Consider the following 20,645-nt stretch of genomic DNA (forward strand, 5'->3'; position numbering starts at 1 on the left):
GCATCTGAAGTGGGGAAAATACTGAGTGGGTTGGATGAAAAGAAAATTATCCGGCAACATTTTGATTTTCTGGGTAATTAAACTGAAGAAATGAGAGGCTTCATCACAGAAACAACCTCTATGGTTATGAAAATAGTAAAAAAAATAACATCACCTGTGTATTTGCTTTCATCATCTTTGTGTTGAGATTTTTCTGAAACGGGCAACGAGCCTCCATCATTTCATCCCGGCTTCTGCCATTTTTCTTCCTCCCCGACGAAAAGTCAAAACATATCAATCCTCATTTCGAGGCCGGTACGATCGGCCTTTATGGACAGCAGTTGCTCCTGGGTTCAATCCCCGGCATCTCCACTGTAAGTCGCTTTGGTTAAAAGCGTCTGCCAAATGACTGAAATGTAATGTCAAAATGTAATATTGAGGGGATCCGATTCCTCAGGATCGGGTCTCTGCTTTTTGCAGATTTCCATTCGAAAGAATGGAGCGGGAAGGGATCGGGGTTTCTGTCCCGGCTGTCACTAGGCGACAGACCGATGACCCGTCGATCGCAGACATAAAACCATTCACTCTCTCATTCATACGTTTGGGGAATTTAGGGTCTCCAAAGAACCTCCTGCATTTTTCTGGACTGTGGGAGGAAACTAAACCCATGCAGACACCGGGAGAGTATGGAGACTCCGCACAGAAGGGCCAGGAATCGAGCCGGACAGAGAGAACGGACACAAGTTTTCGTTTCAAAAAAGGAAAAAGAAAAAAAAAAAAAAACTAATTTAATCAAAACGAAATGATTCATTAACAAGTTTATAAAACAGTGATTCAGTTACATAAATAAAATCGATCAGTGTATCAAATCTTGAGTTTCAACTTCATGAGCATGTTGACGTGGTCGTACAATCTTTCACCAAATGCAATAAATAAAGATCTTTTTTCTGAGCGACGAGGGACGACACCGAGGAAACAGATGAGACGAGCTTTTTAAGCACAGAAACAGGAAGCCATTCAGCTACAAAGAAGGAAATGGATCATTCGAGACCTCCAAAAATAAAGGCCGGCGCCTAAATTGGTCGGCGTGTGGAAAAACAAGTTTGGAAGGTCAGAACTCCAGTTTTGGTTATTTTAAAGCATTAAGACAAGGCAAGAAGAAAAGGCTGTTCACGTGTGAGGACTTTGTGGGAAATAAAGAACTAAACAGTCGAGAGCAACTGTCTGTCGAAATGTTGGGAGGCGGTTTTTGTTTTTTGTGTGTTTTTTTGGACGCTTTGACGTGGGTTTTCAGGGGTGTGTTTTCCTTCCGCCCCCCTCGAGGAGGAAACACACAGGGTAAGAAATACCCCACTCCACGCAGACTGCCAACACCTGCCAACGCTGTGCGACTCTTTCACTCCGGCCCCTGATGCCCTGCAAGGTGGACCTTTCCAAGTCCTTCTGTAAAATAAAAAAAAAAAACGAAAATAAATATAATAAAAAACACTATTACCTTGGCGGAGGAGTTTTCACGAAAAGCTTGAGGTTTTCTTTTTATATGGCTCTCTGCTGACTTCTATATTTACCTATTCTGTTAATTTGTTTGTTTGAAAAAGGAATTTAAATTAAAAAAAAAAAAAAGAAAGAAATCGCCTCAATAATTAATTGGGTAAAAATGTTAAAATTACACAAAAATTAACTTTAAAAAGGTGTGGATCACCTCTTTCCCCTTTATGCAAAGACAAAGACTTAACTCTTTTTTTTTTTTTAGGGGGACTTTTTAAACCAGTACCTATCGCACTTAACCTAGTTCAACAAAAACGAAACTCCGGACAAATAACATTTCTATTTACTCTTTTTTACCCCTTTTTTATCCTCCCAATAATAATCCCTTTTCTTCTTTTTGTGAGATCAACTGGTTGGATTTAACAGTGTGATATGGTTTTTCATTTTTTGAATCTTGTTTCAGGAAAACCAAGTACTGCAGTTTCAAGTATTGTGCCTCAACATAGAATATTCTGTCATAAATTAGTTACATATACATTTGTTTTTCCTTTTTTTGTTGTTTTTGTTTCAATATTCAGACATATACTTTTATATATATCTATGTGTGTGTGTGTGTGTGTGTGTACATACTCATAACCAGACAATAAAATGCTTTTGTTCTCTTTGTCTTTCCTTGATGTTGTATTTTTTTTGTTTTTGTTTTAATAGAGAAATCCCTGAGAAAGTACATCGTCAGTTGCCATGTTTCCATCGGAACGAGCGTGTTTTTGGGAACGAACGTGTCGGCGAGACGAGCAAAGGCTGGGGGGGGGGAGGTTTGACCAGTGGAGACGCGGGGGGCTGAGGGCAGGATAAAGGAAAAAAAATTAAAACAAATAAAAAAATAATAAAATAAAAAAAGGAGTAAAGCTGGATCCTTGAAAAGAGGTACTTCTCAGTTCAGATGGAGTTTATCCATTTGGTTTAAAGCCGTTTTGTCTTTTCTTTGAGGCCTTGAGTGACAGCTGAGGGAAGGACGAGTGCAAGGTGGACATTTATAGCTGGTTACACACAGCATATACATATATACACACACGCACACGCACACACGCACGCACACACATATTTATGGTTGTGTGTGTGTGTGTGTGTGTATACGTTCATACATGTAAAGGGAAACATACAAACTTTCATCAGTCCATCAGACTTTGTAGTCTGTTCAGCTACAAGCATCTAGCCGCCGGTTTAACCCCCCCGACCCGACCCAGGGCGAGAGACAGAAATCGAGAACCGACTCGCCAATTGTCTGACCCTGTCGGGACTCTTGGACCTTGGAGGTTTCCCCCCCCCCCCCCGCTTCGTGGCATCTGTGAGGATTTGGGTTTTCTGCTACCCAATGGCGTTAAATACGACACCTTCGCCTGACCGATGCCATGAAAATGACCATATGAATTTTCAGCAGCGGTCATTGTTCCCTCGGTTATGTGAACATTTCACGAATCGGGATAAAAGGATGTTGCATCGCAAACTTCTGCTATATTGGGTTTGTAACCTAACTCACTGTCAGACAGTTCAGAATACTGAGTTTGAGGTTGACTGACTGGATCCGTTTTAACGTCTTTTTGGAAACCCATTTTAGTTTTTTCTTTTTCAGTGCCAGTGTTACATTTTAATAGAATATTCATGTTTTGGGACAAACTGTTAAAATGTATCGCCTGACTCACTGACATCCACAACTCCTGAAACTGGTCTCCCTACAACTGTCTGTTGAAATGGACAGGAACAACACTGAAATACAGCTCACGTCATTCTTTCTTCCTTTTTTGTCTTAAACTCTCAAACATTGTCGTCAGTATCGGCTTGAAACATCCCGTATTGATCAGACTGTGAAAACTTGCTGCGCTGGCAGGTTTGGCACATTTGTTTCACATAGCAAAGATGTTTTCAATCAATAAGATAAAGGATCTTAAGAGCAGAGTTCAAATTGGCATCGGTTTCGATTCCCATCCCCGAACTTGGTACCAAGATGAGGTTGCCATCTCATTACTGGTAAAAGACACAATGAAGAGCCCGACGTCGACCGACGTTTAACAGGAACCTTCCCCGTCACGACCGTTATACTTTTGGAGTCGGCATCTGTGGACCCGGCAGTCCCTGCCTCACAGGAAGTAAGACTTGCATGAATGTTGTTCTGAAGGAATTTCACTTCAAGTTAGGAAGGATAAAAAGGGAGTGTCAAGGTAAAAAAAAAAAAAAAAAACAACAACATCAATTTGGTCTTTAGATGCTCCTTCAGCCAAATCTCTCTCGTACGAGCATCATGAGTTTCTTTTTGCCCTTGTATATTTGTTTCAGGTTGTCTATGAACTGCGTGAACTGGATGTGTCCGTCGTGCGCCATGAGGAACGTCTCTCTGGCTTTGCTGAGGAACTCGATGAACTCGCTGTAGTGCCGCGGGCTAATGTGTGTTAGCCGCGAGTGCGTGGTGTTGATGTAGGCCCCGATCGTGGCGTCCAGTAGCTGCCTGAGTGGAGCTTTGTCCAGCGACATTAGCTTCCCAGAGTTCCTGCGACTGTGGAGCGCCACCAGTCCCGGGGTCGTCAGTGTGCACCGCCTCAAAATGTCCGACAACACCGTGGCGCACTTAACGCTCTTCACCACCAGGGGGATGACAGCAGCGAGTTCATTTTTCCCCAGGGAGTGGCTGAGGGCACACGCCCAGAGGACGTCGTTGATCGCCGGGTGCGTGTCCTGGTTGTAACTGAGGTTCAGGTGAGTCATGGCTAACGTCGCTAGTTTGTACGCCCGCATCGGATAGCCACGGTGCTCCATGTAGCGCGCTATTGTAAACAGCTGCGTGTAGTTCATCCCCGTGGTCGCAGCGTCCAGGACAATCTGATAGGCTGTCTCAAAGGCGATGTGGTCCTTCTCGCAGAGCGTCAGAGCGGACAGGGCGCAATTTTGCGGGTCTTTCATGGCGCACTGCAGGGCCAGGGTTCGGGCGGAGTTGGCCAGGTTCTCCTGCTGGTGGCAGTCCAGATGCAGGCGGACAATAGTGCTGTTGGACATGACGGTGCTCGCGACAACGGTTGTCGCTTCGGTGGGCGTGAAGAGGGTGAACCAGCTCTGCATGATGCTGTCCAGCGCAAACACACCTGAACACAAACGGACGTGTCAGTTTTCAAATTCCACTTGGTAAAAAGAATCCATTTGCATGTTTTCATTTCTTACTGAACCGCTAATAAAACCTACATCCAAACAAATGTGTGTGTAATGTACAACAGACACACTAGAGAGCATACTTTACAATAGTAGGTCTACACACACACACACACACACACATTTATAAATTTACATGGGAGTTTACAATCGATGGTTTTGGAAGTAAAGTACCTCTAAATTGCTGTTTTTTAACAACATCAAGTAGCTGACTGTTTGATAGCTTAAGCTAATAAATACCGAAAGGTTATGTGAACCAAAGTCATTGAGATACCATCTGGGAGCTCTGACTGCAGGAGGAGCTTATGACAATTATAAAATAAGGAGCTCATAGTTATTTAAAATCAAAGAACAGAAATTCAGGGCGTTATGAATCTAGGGGGAATCTTTTGGACCAGTTGCTTTTTCGCTGCGTGAAACAGACCTCTGTTGTCCAGCTACAAACCTCGTCTTCAGCCTCCATTTACATTCGCGGCATGTTTCCACGACGCCGATGGCAACACTCAAGTATTTAACCCTCAACTTTTGACTCAAAACTGGGGATAAAAGCCCCGCCAGTGTTTCACAATCGCCTATTTTGGATTTTTTTTTCTCCAACTTTCTCATTGAATATTCTACTTCCCTGACATTTTACAGCCCATGTCGACATCACCAACTTCCACTCTCTCAATGAGGCCATTCAGGCTCACAGACACAGGGACTCCTTGTCATTTCCCTGCATTCACCAGAAATCATTTCCCCCCGCCAAGCGAGCATCAACCCCCAACCCACCGCCGCCCCGCTGGATCCAGCTTCCTGTCCACTTCAGGAAAAATCCGTGGGGTTTCGCCGTACAACGTGGCCGCTCGCTACGATCCTTGCCTGCCAGTCACTCCTCAAATATTCTTCCAGGGAGAAAAAATAAAATTCCAACTTGGGATATTTGTGAGCTTAACCAGGAAAATCTTAACGGGACACGAGCTCGGTTTAACCACGGCTCTTTGATTCGCTAAAACGTTCATTGTTTCCTCGGTTTTTTACGCAAACTAATTAACAAAATGTCCCGTGTAGTCCACTTAAAATGACTGAAAAGGCTAAATCGACATTCAACATAACTACAATCGTGGAAATTTACCAAAATGAATTTGATCCTTTTGTTCAGAGTTCTTCTTCCTCTCTGAAAACCCAATGACCCTTGTGTCATTTCTCATTTTCTTTCTAAACTTCGTTAAATTGGCTAAGGGCAAAAAAAAAAAAAAACACTCTTAAAAATCCTTCATTTTGAAGTTTTTATAAATTTAATAGTACTCTCACGAAAGTATATAAGTCATTTTAATTCTATTTTTAAGGATTCTTTTATTTATCTTTTTTTAATAACACAGAAGTCTACATTTGAAAAGAATCCCCAAAAGCAAAACCACCGACTCATGGGTTATCATACAGAAACAACCACAGCCACTTCCTCTGTGAAAAGACACTGAATTAAACATATAGTTTAAGGTTTAACAGATCGAAGTGTATTGTGTGATTAAAAACCTTGCAGCTTGGCAGCCACTACCTTTTTTTTTTTGCGGGATTAAACTTACCAACTTCGGTCGCGCAGGTGACCAGCCATCGGACCATTTCCCGTCTCCGCCAGTTTATCGTGGACAGCGTCATCCTCATCACCTGCAAGAGTCATGTGACCAGCTCAGAGGATGATGGGAAATGTAGTCTGTCTGCAGTCAACCCATTAGTCTTGTTCACTTTCAGCAATAAGAGCATGAAGAGGCCATGTTAGGCTGTGTGTGTGTGTGTGTGTGTGTGTGTGTGCGTGTGTGTGTGTGTGTGTGTGTGTGTGTGTTTGTGCATGATTTGTGTTTGCATCCATGCATTTGCGTCCATGCGGACATGTGTATGTGTGCCTTCAGACTTATGTAAGCGTGCAAACACACTGGGTGTGTTTCAGTGAGTCTGTGGAAATAACAACAGTCATGTTGGTAAGTCTGATGTGTGTGTGTGTGTGTGTGTGTGCACGTGGCTGAATGGTTGTGATTGTGCCCGTGTCATGTATATTTGTGCCTTTACGTTTATATCTAAGTGTGCCTGTGCGAGCAGTGCGTGTGTGTGCTTGTGCATGCCTGCGTGAGTGTGATTGTTCCCTTGTATGTTTTTGCAAGTGTGTGTGTGTGTGAGTGTGTGCAAGCAGTCTACCTGAAGGCCGAGCTCCAGGGACACTTTGAGCAGCGTGATATCAGGCAGGCAGTCAATCACGGTGGCGATCTTGAAGGCGTCCTGGGCCAGTTTGAAGATGTGTGACGAGGAGTGGATGTTCTTCTGGATCGACTCTAACACTGTTTCCAGCTGACGGGCGTCACCTAGCAACACAGGGAGATGACAAACCCATCGTAAATGTCAATAAAAAGGTTTTTGTGCTTAACAATTTCATTTTTTTTTTCCCTCGGCAGTCCTTAACATGATGGAAGCGCTGTCATTTCAACGCTTCTGGTTAATTATGTCAGTCAATTAAGATTTTATCAGCCTAAGCTTTTTATTATTTTCCCTCTAAATTTATTTCAAAATTCAAGTCATTGCTGCACATTTTTGATGTTTTCTTATTCATTTTTAGATTATGATCTTCTTAAATTTGCATAATATATTTCTAAGTTTGAGGACATTTGCTGCCATATTTTACAGATAATTTTTAATGAATTTGGGATCGTTACTTTTGTTTTTTTCCTCTCATTGTAAGGTCACTTCTCGCCAATGGTTTGGTGCCTCCGAGGAGTCGGAGGGAGGGAGTGAGCGGTGTGAAAGGTTCATTTCAGTGTTAGGGAGGGGTTGTTCTTTGGTTTATCATGGATACTGTATGTTTTCCTCCCTAGATTAAATCTATATGTAAAACCTGTGGGAGGGAGAACAAGCGAGGCAGTGTTGGGCTCATATGGCTGTGTGTTGTGTGTGAGTGTGTGTGTGTGTGTGTGTAACTTGGCATAGGATGGTTTATTGATTTTGGTGTATAAAGTGAAACTATAGATTGTAAAAGGCCTCAGAGCTTCAGTATGTGGTCAGGAGGGTCAGTTATTGTTCAGCCCGGAGCAAATGGAGCGAGGCCCTCCCCCCTCCGTGCACGACCCCCCCGCTCGCTATAATGACCACGTTCCACACATAACCGCCACACCAACATTCTCCTCACTGGATCTGTTTTGTTTTAACATCATATCGAGTTTCTACTCGTTAAACATGAAGGTAGGTTCGGACATGTACAGAGGAGGGATGGTAGATATCCGAGTAGAAGGATGCTGACATTTCAGCTGCCGGGCAGGAGGTCTAGGAGAAGACCAGAGATTTATGGGCAAAGTGAGAGGATATGTGAGAGAGGAAGTTAGTCGGTGTGAGAGAAGAGGGTATATAGGAGAGGGTCATATGGTGGATGATTATTCGCTCAAGCGACCCTTGAGTGGAGCGGCCGAAAGTAAAAAAAGCAGTAGTAAGGTGATTCCTCCAGTGTTGGAAGTTTCTCTAGGTTAACACAGATCGGAAAAAGGCTCAACGACAGACTGTTTTCATTTTAGGGTCAGTTTTCGTTGCATTTGTGACAATTTCTTAGAGGTTTTTATTATATCTTGCTCAGTCATCACCAGCTCTTCATTCCGCTTTGCTAAAAAGAAACGTTAAGGAACTTAAGCGCATATTTCTTGTAGTTTTAAAAAGTGACCTGGTTGTTCTGGGGGTCGTCATCTAAGTGACTGATGATGACGCCTGTGTGTGTGTGTGTGTGTGTGTGTGTGTACCTTTGGCGGCAGTCAGCATGGTGGAGGCCAGCTCACACTGCTGGGACTCGATGTGGCTCAGGGTGAACCAGCGAGGGAAGCGGTTCGGGACCACAGACACGATGTGATGAGGCCGAGACAAGTCGCCTGAACCCACCGTGGACTCCAGGACCGGCAGTCTGTGAACACAAAACAGCGTTGTTAAACTCAAACAAGTTGATAACCAGAGCGTGTCGGTTAAAACAGATCAAACTGCTAACCTATAAAGTAACATAACCTAAAATGACCTGATCTCCTGGAATTTGTCTAGAAACGACCTCCGACTAGGAAAGCATTCCAGACAGCAAACAGACATTTGTTTACAAATAAGCAAAAAGAATTAGCAAAGAAACTACTTAAAATCTAGCAAAAAAATATACTAAAAAACAAAACAATATTATATTGAAAATATAGACATTAGGTAAAAATTAGGTAAAAATATTTACAAGAAATGACCAGGAAGTGATCGAGAGAATGCTTGAAAAACAAAGATGAATAAATTTGAAAAACATGATAGCAAATCAGGGGCAAAACAGTAGAACCAAAGGAACAATACCACTTCACAGTTTTAGTGATAAGCTGGAGAGTAGAAACAGCAAACTTGTTTTTACAGAATAAATCGATAGTTATTCTTTGCGTGCAGGTTGTTCTCGGCCTACGGCAAAGGCCGATTTAAAAATAAGCCCCCAACACTCCAGTTACATCATCGGGCTGCTGCGAAAGAAAAACCCATTTCGATGAATCCAACGTTCCTACCTGTTAATTCGGATTAAATAAATAAGAACTTTTACATATGAGGAGAATCAAAGGGCTTCAACGTGGGTGAGGGGAAGTGAAGCTTGGGGGTTCTGGGGGGGGGGGACCAACAGCCCATATTTATTATTCACTCAGTTTTTATCAAACTGCTTTTCAGCGCTGGTAAATTATTTAGCGAATATTCCGGCGAAAAGGGGAGGTTTCCGTGATTAAATGCTGCCCCAGATAGAAGCCACGTCTGTGAGATGCACGCTGGTGATGTTTTCAGGTGGAACGGTGACCTCCTGTCACCTCCTTTCAAATGGGAGGAGGGAATTGCCTTAAATGTGGCAGGAAAATAAGAAAGAAATGAAATCCCCCAAATTAGCAAGAAATTGCCAAGAAGTAAAATGGAGGAAAATGAAAATATATTGAAATGTCAGGGAAACTGCAAGAAATATTCCAAGAAATGTGAATAAATACAAGAAGAAACAAAGGAAGAGAGACATCTTGACATAGATAAATACTGGACAAAATGAACATGAAGACAAACCAACTTAAAACAATGATTATTGTTACCTAGAATAAACAACTAAGTAATAAAAAAAGCAACCAAAAATAGGAAATAAGAAAAAAAGGAACAACTTTCCCACAAGGTTATCAGAACAAAGAAAACTTACCCTCAGTATCACTACCCAAATAACAACCTCAAAGTGAGGAAGATACAAAACCAAAAGAAAATAAACAAAAACAACTTAGGATTTTGAGATTATCGTCATAAAAAAAAAAATCAGAGAAATAACCTGATAAGGCCTTAATAATTTTAAAGATTAAAAAGAAAAAAAAAAACCTCACCTCATGGCCCTCAGTGCAATTCTGTACGCCAGCTGGGCGTCGTGAGGTAGCAGGGAGGTGAAGAGATACTTGGCGAACGTGTGCATGGGGACGCTTTCTCTGTACAGCAACTCCCCCAGGCCGCTGTACGGACCCGCTGCAACAAAACACACACCGTCAGGGACACACCTCAGCATGCCGGAGCAGAACCCACCGCAGAGGCGACGGCTCTATTCACTTTCAACAACAGCGCCGGGTGACACCAAATGTCAGGCATCTTTATTTTGCCTGCTTACTTGTAGGACGCCTGCCGATAGCATCCCTTTTCCCATCTAACCAACTTTTCGGCTCAAACTACCCCAGTTTCCGTACTTGGGGGCTGTCTGGGGACTCATTGCTCGCGCTGTGCTCGCAATTTCACCACTGGACCACTAGGAGACATTTTCCACACTCACCTCTTCCTTCATCAGTCGTTTTGAATACATCTTTAGTAAAAACTACTAGCATTTTAAATTGTGTTTAAATTTTTTTTTTTTCCAGGAGTGCATCCTGAAACATCGTGTGATCCGTCTTCATTTACAACTCTAAATGCTGAAGGCTAATGAAACAGCAAATTTTGTCAAATAGCCTCATGAAATGATAATTATTTTATATGTAATCTTGCTGTGAACTTGGATGCTTTACTCTTCTATCTGAATTTAATTTTCGACGCTTGCGAGGAACCAGTTTTCTACTTGTAAATGGAGGAGTTGATGTGAAACCTTGTCTCCCCAACAGAGTGCATCATGTGATCGTCACACGAGGAGTGTGTCAATCACATGATAAGTTGATAATAAACCTGCAGTTTTATGTTTATAATATTATTAACGGTGACAATGCTAACAGCTCTCTATTTAGTTTGATAGTTTGCTTGAAACACAGCTTGAATCAGAATAAATACAAGCCTAGAGTGAAAAGTTGTTTATCTAGTCTGTTGGTAATTTACCGCTGAAACAGATTTGAATAATTTAAATTACTAATAAGGAAAACAAAAAAACTACATTGATGTTTGTTCCAACTACCTGAATGTTTATTTTTTAAAGTTCAATGTCAGATTTTCCGGATGAATTGGAATTAGCTGACCTGCTCGGTGGCTGGCAATTGATTTTGCACAGAAATGTAATGTTAACTGTTTTGTCATTTTTTTTGTTCATTTTTTTTTTAGATTTCAGAGATTCGAAGAGATATCCGTTTTCTGTAGAAAAATGTTTTTCTGTAAATCTGGACAGGTCAATAACCGGTAGTCTCGCTGACCTTCCAGCAGGGCGACGGCTTGCTTGCAGAAGATTTTCACCAGCGTGTCGTCCAGCTCCACATCCTGCAGCTTGGCGAGCAGCTGCTCTTCGTTGCGACACACCTTCTCCTGGGCGTAGAGGCCGTCGGGCATCGCCCTTTGCTGCCCCAGGCCAATCAGAGCCGTCTCTACGGCCAGCGACGCCAGCGACTCGCCCTCAACCAGGAAGGGCTGCGACAGGAAGGCAGGTTGCTCCGTCCTGCGGCTTGAACCTAGGCAGGTTGCTCCGTCCTGCGGCTTGAACCTGAGGAGGTCGGGGGGGGGGGGGGGGGGGGGGTTACACAAAAAGGCAATATTTTATATACAAAATATGACAGCAGAATTCAAGGCATAGTTGATTACATTTTTTTTCCTTCCAACATTAAGGTTTTTTCTTAATTTCATTAATCTCTAGCTGATTTTGTGTTTCGTCTCGTTGGGGGCAGCTGATCGATCAGAGTACTGATAGATTTATTGATCTATTTGTCCGTGATGGTGGGTGTATGTCCTACAGGGGACTGTAATCATGTGTGTTAATGGCTTAATGATGTCTTTGCAGACCTCACACTTCATCCCAGGGGGCGTCAACAGTCCCTGATGGACACACGCGCGCGCACACACAAACCCACACACACGCAGGGATATAAATAGAGCTGAGAGCCTTAATTGAAAACTTTTCACAGCTCTTCTTCTGCACGATGTGAGACTCCCTGCATAATTAATGGCTTTTAATTGGAGTGTTTTTCCTGCCGCATCTCTTATTCATGAGCTGTGATTGGCCGACGTCCGGAGGCCAATCGGCCCGACTGTGTGAGCGTTTGAGTGTGTGTGTTATCACACAGATGTAGATCGCCGCAGAACAAACGTGGAATGACTGTCATTGTGTGTCTGTGGGGTTGGAAGTATAATACAGTCGTGGATGAGGCTTCTTCTTTTTGTATCTTTCAGAAGGAAATTTGAATTTTTTCTAAAATATTTTTTGGGGGGTTATAGTGGTTTTTACTGCTTTTGAGTCCTTTGGAAAGTATGCATGAGTTTGTGTGTCGATATCAACATTGGTACATTTCAGTATACACTATTTTTTTTGTTTCCCTAAAATCAAATTAAATTAAAACACATTTCTTCCCCTCTTACAGGACTTCAAAATTTAAGGCTTTTTAGACCCAGACAACTACCAAAATACCAAAAATCATCATAGAATAAATTACATGAATAAATTCAATTATATGCACATTTTTTGTCAAATTATGAAATTAATTCAGGGCCAAAATGTCACTTACTTATGAGGGAAAAAAAAAAGTAAAAGTAAAAATTAAATTCCCTTTTGCGATGTTGGCTTTCTGTCATGTGACTGTTGCTATGGTTAAATCATTTGGAAACCAATGAAGAAAACAACGAAAATTAACACCTGATTTTGAATCCAATTGAAATTCAGTTCATATTGTCTGATGCGTGTGTGTGTTTGTGTGTATACCTGAGAAGTCAAGCAGGGGGTCCTCGCCTCCATGCCCCGTTTCCATGAGGGTGCTGAACAGGGTGCCGATGGGGTCCAGGGGATGACCCACCCAGCCCTCCATATTGGTGACCGACGTCCCACCCTTGTTGAGCAGTTCTGTAGAAACACATATACACACAGACACACACACTCTCTTTAATGAATACTCGCTGCTGATTAACACGCACCGTGTCCATGTGAAATTAACATATTTTCAATACAGCTCCCCTCACTTATATTTTCAGAAGTGAATAAAAGCTGACTAAAGTGACCTTTCTTGTGCGAGCGGAAGAACTCCTGCTGTTTCTGCTGCTGCCTCCGCAGCGTGTTGACGATAGCCACGGCAAGCCTGAGTGCCTCCTTGGGGTAACCATGTGACCTGAGGGCGTCCACGCGGGCGCACGCCGTGGGGACATGCTCTGCAAGAGGAAGGAGAAGAATAAAGAAAAACGGCGAAATAAAGAGGATGTTTTCATTACCTCGGATTTTCCCTGTGAAGAATCAGACTACCCCTCCCTCACCGTGCCACAGGGGCCACCCACGGGAGTCGAACAGGGAGCTGTCCAGGTTGCCGTGGTAACAGTAGTGGGTGTAGTGGTCGTCGGTGATGATGTGCTGCAGGTGGGGGTCCAGCCAGTGCAGGTCGCAGGCCTCGATGGCTCGAGTGAAGACGGTCCGGTGCGGGCGAGGGAGGTGGTCTGCAGTTGAGACAACACGTCATTAAAAATATTAAAGATGTGCCGAATATGATGACGACGACCAGGGTTGAGTCGCTTTTGGATCCAACGTCTCGTTGAATCTCATTCACTAGAAATATAGTCATATTAAAAGACTAGATAAAAACTTGCTTAAAATAACTGAAAACCTAAAAACTGAAAATCACAAGAAATTTAATGAGAATTATATGATGAATTACCCAGAAATTAACAAGATGCATAATATGACAATTTGTTTTTTATTACCTTTTCAGTTTACAGAATAATGAAAATAAAATAGAAACACTGAGTGAAATGCATCCGGCCTACTGGACTGAACTATATTAACACATCTGTGTTTCTTCTGCTTTGGCAGGAATCAAGTGTCTCAGGAGCTCCTGTTAGCGCCGCTAGCAGCTAATCAGCCTCCACGGCACAGAGCTGGATGGAGTAAGCCTTGATTAAAGGGGCGAGACAGAGGGGGCGTGGGGGGGTCATTCTCACCTGGGTTTCCGGCAGGGCCCTGGGGCAGTACATTGGTCAGATTGGTCAGCTCGCTGCCATGGTTACCGTCCTCCAAGGGACAGACATCCACGTTGTTCCAGCGACGGAGCTGCCGCAGCCAGAGAGCCTTCTGTTCGGCTTTACAGTGGGGGTTCAGCACGATGCACATCCACAGTGCCCCTACACACACATAAACGCAAACACACACATTGACGATTAGGGCGGTCAGTGTGCAGCGTTCCACGGAAAATATCCTGTAAAACAAAATAATGATCTTCTTGATCGGACCTGTGATTACATTCTGTCAGTATTTTTCTTTGATAAGCATCTTGTTTCTAATTTTTATGGAAACATTCTTCCAGGCTAGGTGGAGGAGAGTGGGATTGGAGCATTTTTCATTAGTGACTTTGTAATGATACTCACTTAATTTCTACCATTTTTGGTCAACTTTAGCCCAATTATAAATAAAAATAAATCAATAAAATAAACCAATAAAATAATCGAAAAAAAAATTGAATGCCCCCAAGATTATGTATGAAATAATGTAAATCTTATTTGCTTACTGTATCATAGAAAACAGAAAATTAAGAATAAAAAATAAAAATGTTTCAATCTCGGTCACAGAGACAAACATGTCGCCGCCTTGAGACGCACAACTTGTACTGCGGAGCTCTGCTGTCGACTAAAAACAGGAGGCAGGGGATCCAGATGGATGGAGGAGAGATGCGGGGTGGCGGGGAGTGGGGGTTAATGGGGATAAATGAAGTATGACAGATGAAGAGATGAGAGAAGTAAAAAAAAAAAAGGGGGGGGGGGGTGAAGTGAGGAATAAAGGGAGGGGAGAGAGGGAAGGAGGCTGGCGGTGGGCGGAGGAGCGAGGAGGAGGTGAGGGAGGGAAGGAGGAGACGGGGGGGAGGGGAGTGCTGCCTCTTTGTTAGGGCTGAAGGACGGCAACAAGGAGACGGCGCCCGGCACGATGTCACACACACCGGGGATGAAACGCCAGAGCATTCTGGAAGAGAAGGCGAGAACCTTCGCCAAAGACGAGAACCTTCGCAAAAGGTTCTGTAAAAATTGCTTTCCTGGTGAGATACGAAGGTTTGAAAACGAAGTCCTCAGTCTGCCGCCGTACAATAAAAGTGGGTGATTGAGTCACGCGAGCCAGACAATGGCTCCGAAGCAAGAGGCGGCACTGTACGTTTCTGTTTGACCTAAATGACCTTTCATTGGACAACCAATGCGCAAAACAGGGAGCAGAGAAAAATAAATAATAACATATATATATATTCATAGAGCACTTTCCAAGCAAGTGCTGTGATAAGATTCAATAAAATAAGATGTTCCTGTAAATTTGATAAAAATTAACCAGTCATAAATGAATAAAATTAAATGAAAACAAATGACAAACTTCTAATTTTTTCAGTGACTAGAAAACAACTTAATGATCGAAAAATTGTATGAGAAATTATTTAAAAAGAACCATAAGTCAACGAGGAAAAAAATAAATGAACTGAAAAATTAAAAAAAATAAATCACATATATCATGTGTGTGTGTGTGTGTGTGTGTGTGTGTGTGTGTATATATGCATTCATACATACATACATACTGTTAACATACAATTTATTTGCAAATTACAGGGTCACATAAGTATTTGATTCCTTGCTTATCAGCCAGATTTCTGACCCTCACAGACCTTTTTCCTCTGCTTTTAAAGAGTCCAACACTCTGCTCATCATTCTAATAAGAATAGCACATATTCGAGGTTGTTCGCTTTCTCAAAGACACCTGTGCACCCCACAATCTGTCAAAAGTGTAGCAGCCAACATGAGTAAAACCAAAGAGCTGTCAAAAGACACAAGAGACAAATTTGTTGACTGTCACAAAGCTGAAGAGGGGTACAAAGCAATTGCCAAGCAGCTTGGCGAAAAGAGAACAATTGTTGGAGCCATTGTCAGAAAATGGAAGAGGCTAATGATGACTGTCAATGTCCCTCGGACGGGGGCCCCGAAACCTGAGAGATCCAGAGATCTGTTTGGAGGATTGGGCCAAAATCCCTGCTGCAGTGTGTGCGAACCTGGTGAGACCTACAGGAGCTGTTTGACCTATGTACTTGTGAATAAAGGCTTTTGTACCAAATATTAAAATTGTTTCACTCAAGGGATCAGATACTTATTTGACACTGTAATTTACAAATAAATTGTTAAAAAAAAATTCATACAATGTGATTTCCGATTTTCCTTTGGTTGATTCGGTCTCTCACAGTGGAAATGCACCAACGATGAAAGTTTTAGACCCCTCCATAGTTTCTAAGTGGGAGAACTTGCAAAATAACTGGGGATCAAATACTTATTGACCTGACTGTATCTATCTATCTATCTATCTATATATCTACATATATATATGTTCTGTGTGTGTGTGTATGCGTACCAAGCTCGTCCCACAGCTGCCGGTACTTGTCAGTCATGCCAGTCCCCTGCTGTCTCCACAGGGCCAGTCGAGGGTCGCCCATGAACTGGTCTGTGATTAGCGTTAGCATCCGAGCTCCGTTGGAGTCCCTCATCTTTAGCATCTCCCTCACCTGTGGGGAGGGGACAGTGAGTGAAAACACTGCTCCGGGGGGGATGAGTGTAAAAAAAAAAAAAAAAACAGTGTCCAGGTCGGTTACCTTGCAGAAGAGCAGGTTGAGCTGCTTCCCCGAGCCGTGGTACCCGCCCTGGGACAGGAAGAGCTTCACCTGCTCCTGGACCTGCTCCTCGTCCAAGTGCCAGCAATTTTCGTCATCGACGCTGGCGCCCGCCGTCGGGTCCGGAGCTCCTGTATCAAAAAAACATCAGTCACATGATCACTGCTCATGGAATTGAAACCGTAAATACCGTAACTGAAACTGTAATTCATTTATTATCTGTATTGCATATCCTGAGCCTATTCCAGCTCACACCGGGCAAGAGGCGAGGTTTAATCCTGGGCTGGTCCCCAGTCGGTCACAAAGCCACATACAAGGACAAACAACTATTCACTCTTTCCTTTGGACATCTGCACAATTTTGGGTCTCCAATGAACCTCCTGTATGTTTTTGGACTGTGGGTAGAAACCGGAGAACCCACGCAAACAAGGATAGAATGTGCAAACTACACATAAAAAGGCCCCCAGAATCGTACCAAGGATCATCTTAATGTGAGGTGGAAGTCATTAGGTCATTAGGACACCTTTTTTCCCAAAAATGATGTAAATAAAATCAAATAATTAGAACGTAAAATCAATAAATTTGGAGAAATTATCATGAAAAAAATCTGTGTAAAAATGAAAAATAACGGATGAGAGATTCGCAGAAAATCTCCTAAAAAACCACCAACTATTCAGATGCAAATAGTGATCAGGAAAGTTCACCCCAAAAATGTAAGTTAAAATGAATTACTTCTACTGCAATCGTAAGTATAAATACCCAAATATTTCTGATAAAAAATAGTCACTCTTAGAAACATCTAAAAATTGCAAAGGCATATTAATATCTGACAATGCAGCATGTGCTGCAACATTCGGGGTGAGGAAGACTCCGGAGCTTTTATTAAATAAAGCCTTGTACACCTCCGCTACAAAACACCACGTCTTCAAACCAGAACAAAAAGTGCTGCTCTTGCAAAACTGATCCAACCTCTGCTGCATTTAAGTCGTTGCCCTGCAGGTTAAACATACACGCTAATCGACAGCAAGGAATCTGTAACGAACCGCGCAGGGAACCAACCAGTCCAGACAGCGAGCTCAGCATGTTCTTAGAAAACACACCAGAAGACTTTGCTTTTGTTTACTTTTAATGCGAGTTTTAATTCTTGTCGAAATCTTTTCGTGGCTGACTGAGAACCTCCACAGACATTCAAGTTTTTAGTGCAAATGAAAAAGGAAAATAAACATTTAAGATTTATCACAGAGTACATTGATCTTAATTTTAAATAAAACCAGCCAAGGGCAGGAAGAATTTTACAGAGCTATGAAATACATTTAGCTAATTTTGTACTAGATGTTAAGCTACAGTGCTAATATTATATTTCAGATTGAGTTAAAACTGTTTTTTTTTTTTTTTTGTTTTGTTTTCATAAATGGAGAACAATGTTTTGGAAATATTTTGCAAAATCTGCCAAAGCTGCTAAGCACATGCTAACACACTTGATTTGTGAGAGCGTTTTCTGTCTTCTGGGACATCCAATTCAGGTTTGATACAGTTCAATATTTCCCACCAGAGGGTAAGGACCAGTTCCACCGGCTGGAAGACCATGGGCACCAGATGCTGCCACTCTTGCTGGCTGTATAAATAATATACACCTGTGATCCAAATTTCAATGAAAGGATGCAGAATTTAAAGGAAAGGGGTCGGATGTAGAGGATTCGTCTATGGAACTGAACATTCCTGGTTCAATTCCCGGCTCCTCCTAGTGTGTTGCAAGACACTGAGCCCCTAACTGCTCCCCTGGCGCTGGTGGACGCTACCCTCGTGGTTCATCAAGAGGCTGGTGGGTTGATTGCAGAGAACGAATTTCCCCACAGGGATTAATAAAGGATAAATTAAAAATTAAATTACACCGATCCTCAGTCTGTGACTGAAGGTCACATGACGAGGCCGTGTGACATGACGGTTCTGCGACTGGACTTTCGAAGTGTGTTGAATAAAAACAGGGTCGGCTCGCCAGAAACGCCTCCACACCATCACAGACAGCGTTGGTTTAACGGGCCAAACCACCATCTTGATTCTGGTTCCGCATCAACAATCTGCTCATTCAATTGGACGGCGCCAGGAAGTGTTTGTGCAGAACCGACAGATACACGGACATGAGTTTCTATTTGAGAAGCCAGAGTTGCCTTTGGTTTACATACAGTCCTATCAAATTTTTGAAAATCTGGTGTGGTGATCAGCCCACTCACCGTGCACCTGGTTGATCTCGGAGTTTTGCGACAGGATCTCGTCGGCCAGCTTCTGGGCCGTGGGAAGAACCTCGGTGTGGTGAACTGTGATCAGGTACTGGACGAACTTCTGCAGCTGATCCCGGTTCATCTGGAGAAGAGTTTCTGAGATGGGCAGCCGCAGCTTGACCTGCTCCGGCTTCCGCACGCGGTAAAGCGAGAGCGCTACCACATGGGCGCAGTAGAAGATGTCCTTGTTGCCGCAGCCGCACGTCACCGCGGTGATCTTGCAGCGGTCAAAGCTCACGCTGACGTTGCAAAGCAGCTCGGGCTCGGAGGAAGTGGCCGGTTCCCTGACGGTGCCGCTCAGGTGGAAACCTGCAAAGACACAAACTATCAATCATCCGACTTTCATTTGCAATACCGCAATCCCCCTCTAGGGGCAGCTGAGGCAACATGGACCCTTTACATATAAAATTGTTTGTTTTATTTTTTTAAACATGTGATAAACATGTTTAGTAATGCATCGGGATACAAGGCTTTTTGGACCTTGATGCTGGTCTTCCTAGGAGCCAAACTTTGGAACTACAGGAAAGTTTTCAGTTAACAGGCACAAGACAACTTACCCCCTTGATGTACATTTTGGGGAAGAAAAAAAAAAAAAAAAAGCAATAAAAGTGCATTTTTTTAGACTCACAACCCATGAAATTACTTTTCCAGTTTGATTAGTTTGGTCTGAAAACATGTCCAAACTAAATGACATTAGCTCACAAAGCCAAAGAGTTAAATGAAGAATGAACCCGGATGTCCAAAGACATTTTAGCTCAATCTTCATCAAGTTCTATCACACATCCATGTGCGTAATTGGATGCCAATGTAGACCGATAAATCTTCGTTAATCATATGGAAAATCTATATTCATAATCTTTCTTATTTTTCATGTGATGTTTAGGTCATACAAGAGTAGCTAACACTGTTAAATGTTCATCATTTCATCTCCATCGTGACTCCAGAGCGGAGACAAATGATTGAATCCCATCAGACTTTCATGATATTAAACCAGCCTTTCACTCATCGAGCTCGGTTACATTCTTAAACCAACAAATCCTCATCCCATAATACTGCCGTTCACATACAACCCAACGACAACAGAGTCACGCAGCCCGAATGTGTGATTAAGCCATGTTTAAAAAAGCATCCTGGCATTTAAGCACAGTAGGGTGTGTGTTTGTTTTCAAAGTTCTTTCACTGTTCTGCGTGTTCGTTTTGAAGAACAGGACGTTCAGTGCTCCCATTCCAGTTGCCACACAAATTTTTTTTTATCAAGAAGACTAGGCGACTCAATCTACAGAATTCCATGACTCAGGCTGTCATTTACACACTAAGTGAGCAACTTGAGTATTTAGCGCTGCTCTATCATTTTGCTCCACAAGAGGTAATAGTGAGTCCCCTCAGAGCTCAGCTACGCTCTGAAACCAACAATCCCTCCATTGCTGTTAAACCTCGTGATGGAATCTTCTTTTTACAAACAGATACCACAGTAGTGTTGTAACAATGACCTTGTTACACTGTTATGATTTTTTTTTTTTTTTTTACTCACAAATCAGCGTGATGGTAACAATGGCCGTATGTGTAAATTGACAGGGTTAAAAATAAAACAACTCACAGCAGAATGTGTTTTCAGACTTTGAGTGTGTGTGACTGTGAGTCCTGTTTACAGACAGATCAGTGGCAGAACGTT

General features: G+C 42.7%; 1 protein-coding gene across 1 annotated transcript in view; it reads right to left on the bottom strand.

Moving 5' to 3' along the window:
- Window positions 1-723: 723 nt before the first annotated feature.
- Window positions 724-20,645, bottom strand: part of LOC147231278 (zinc finger SWIM domain-containing protein 6-like) — a 41,869-nt gene continuing 21,947 nt past the window's right edge. Inside the window, exons 2-14 of the mRNA XM_086152572.1 lie at window positions 18,926-19,282; window positions 16,677-16,825; window positions 16,439-16,589; window positions 14,011-14,190; window positions 13,333-13,509; window positions 13,084-13,230; window positions 12,791-12,928; window positions 11,298-11,549; window positions 10,026-10,161; window positions 8,418-8,575; window positions 6,838-7,001; window positions 6,231-6,312; window positions 724-4,601 (exon numbers count right to left, since the gene is read on the bottom strand). Of these exons, the coding sequence (XP_086008698.1) occupies window positions 3,739-4,601; window positions 6,231-6,312; window positions 6,838-7,001; window positions 8,418-8,575; window positions 10,026-10,161; window positions 11,298-11,549; window positions 12,791-12,928; window positions 13,084-13,230; window positions 13,333-13,509; window positions 14,011-14,190; window positions 16,439-16,589; window positions 16,677-16,825; window positions 18,926-19,282 (2,954 nt within the window). The 3' untranslated portion in view covers window positions 724-3,738. The remainder of the gene's footprint in view (window positions 4,602-6,230; window positions 6,313-6,837; window positions 7,002-8,417; window positions 8,576-10,025; window positions 10,162-11,297; window positions 11,550-12,790; window positions 12,929-13,083; window positions 13,231-13,332; window positions 13,510-14,010; window positions 14,191-16,438; window positions 16,590-16,676; window positions 16,826-18,925; window positions 19,283-20,645) is intronic.

This window comes from Fistularia commersonii, chromosome 9, assembly GCF_037954325.1.
Source record: "Fistularia commersonii isolate RoL2024-O1a breed Wild chromosome 9, RoL_Fcom_v1.0, whole genome shotgun sequence".
Lineage (NCBI taxonomy): Eukaryota > Metazoa > Chordata > Actinopteri > Syngnathiformes > Fistulariidae > Fistularia > Fistularia commersonii.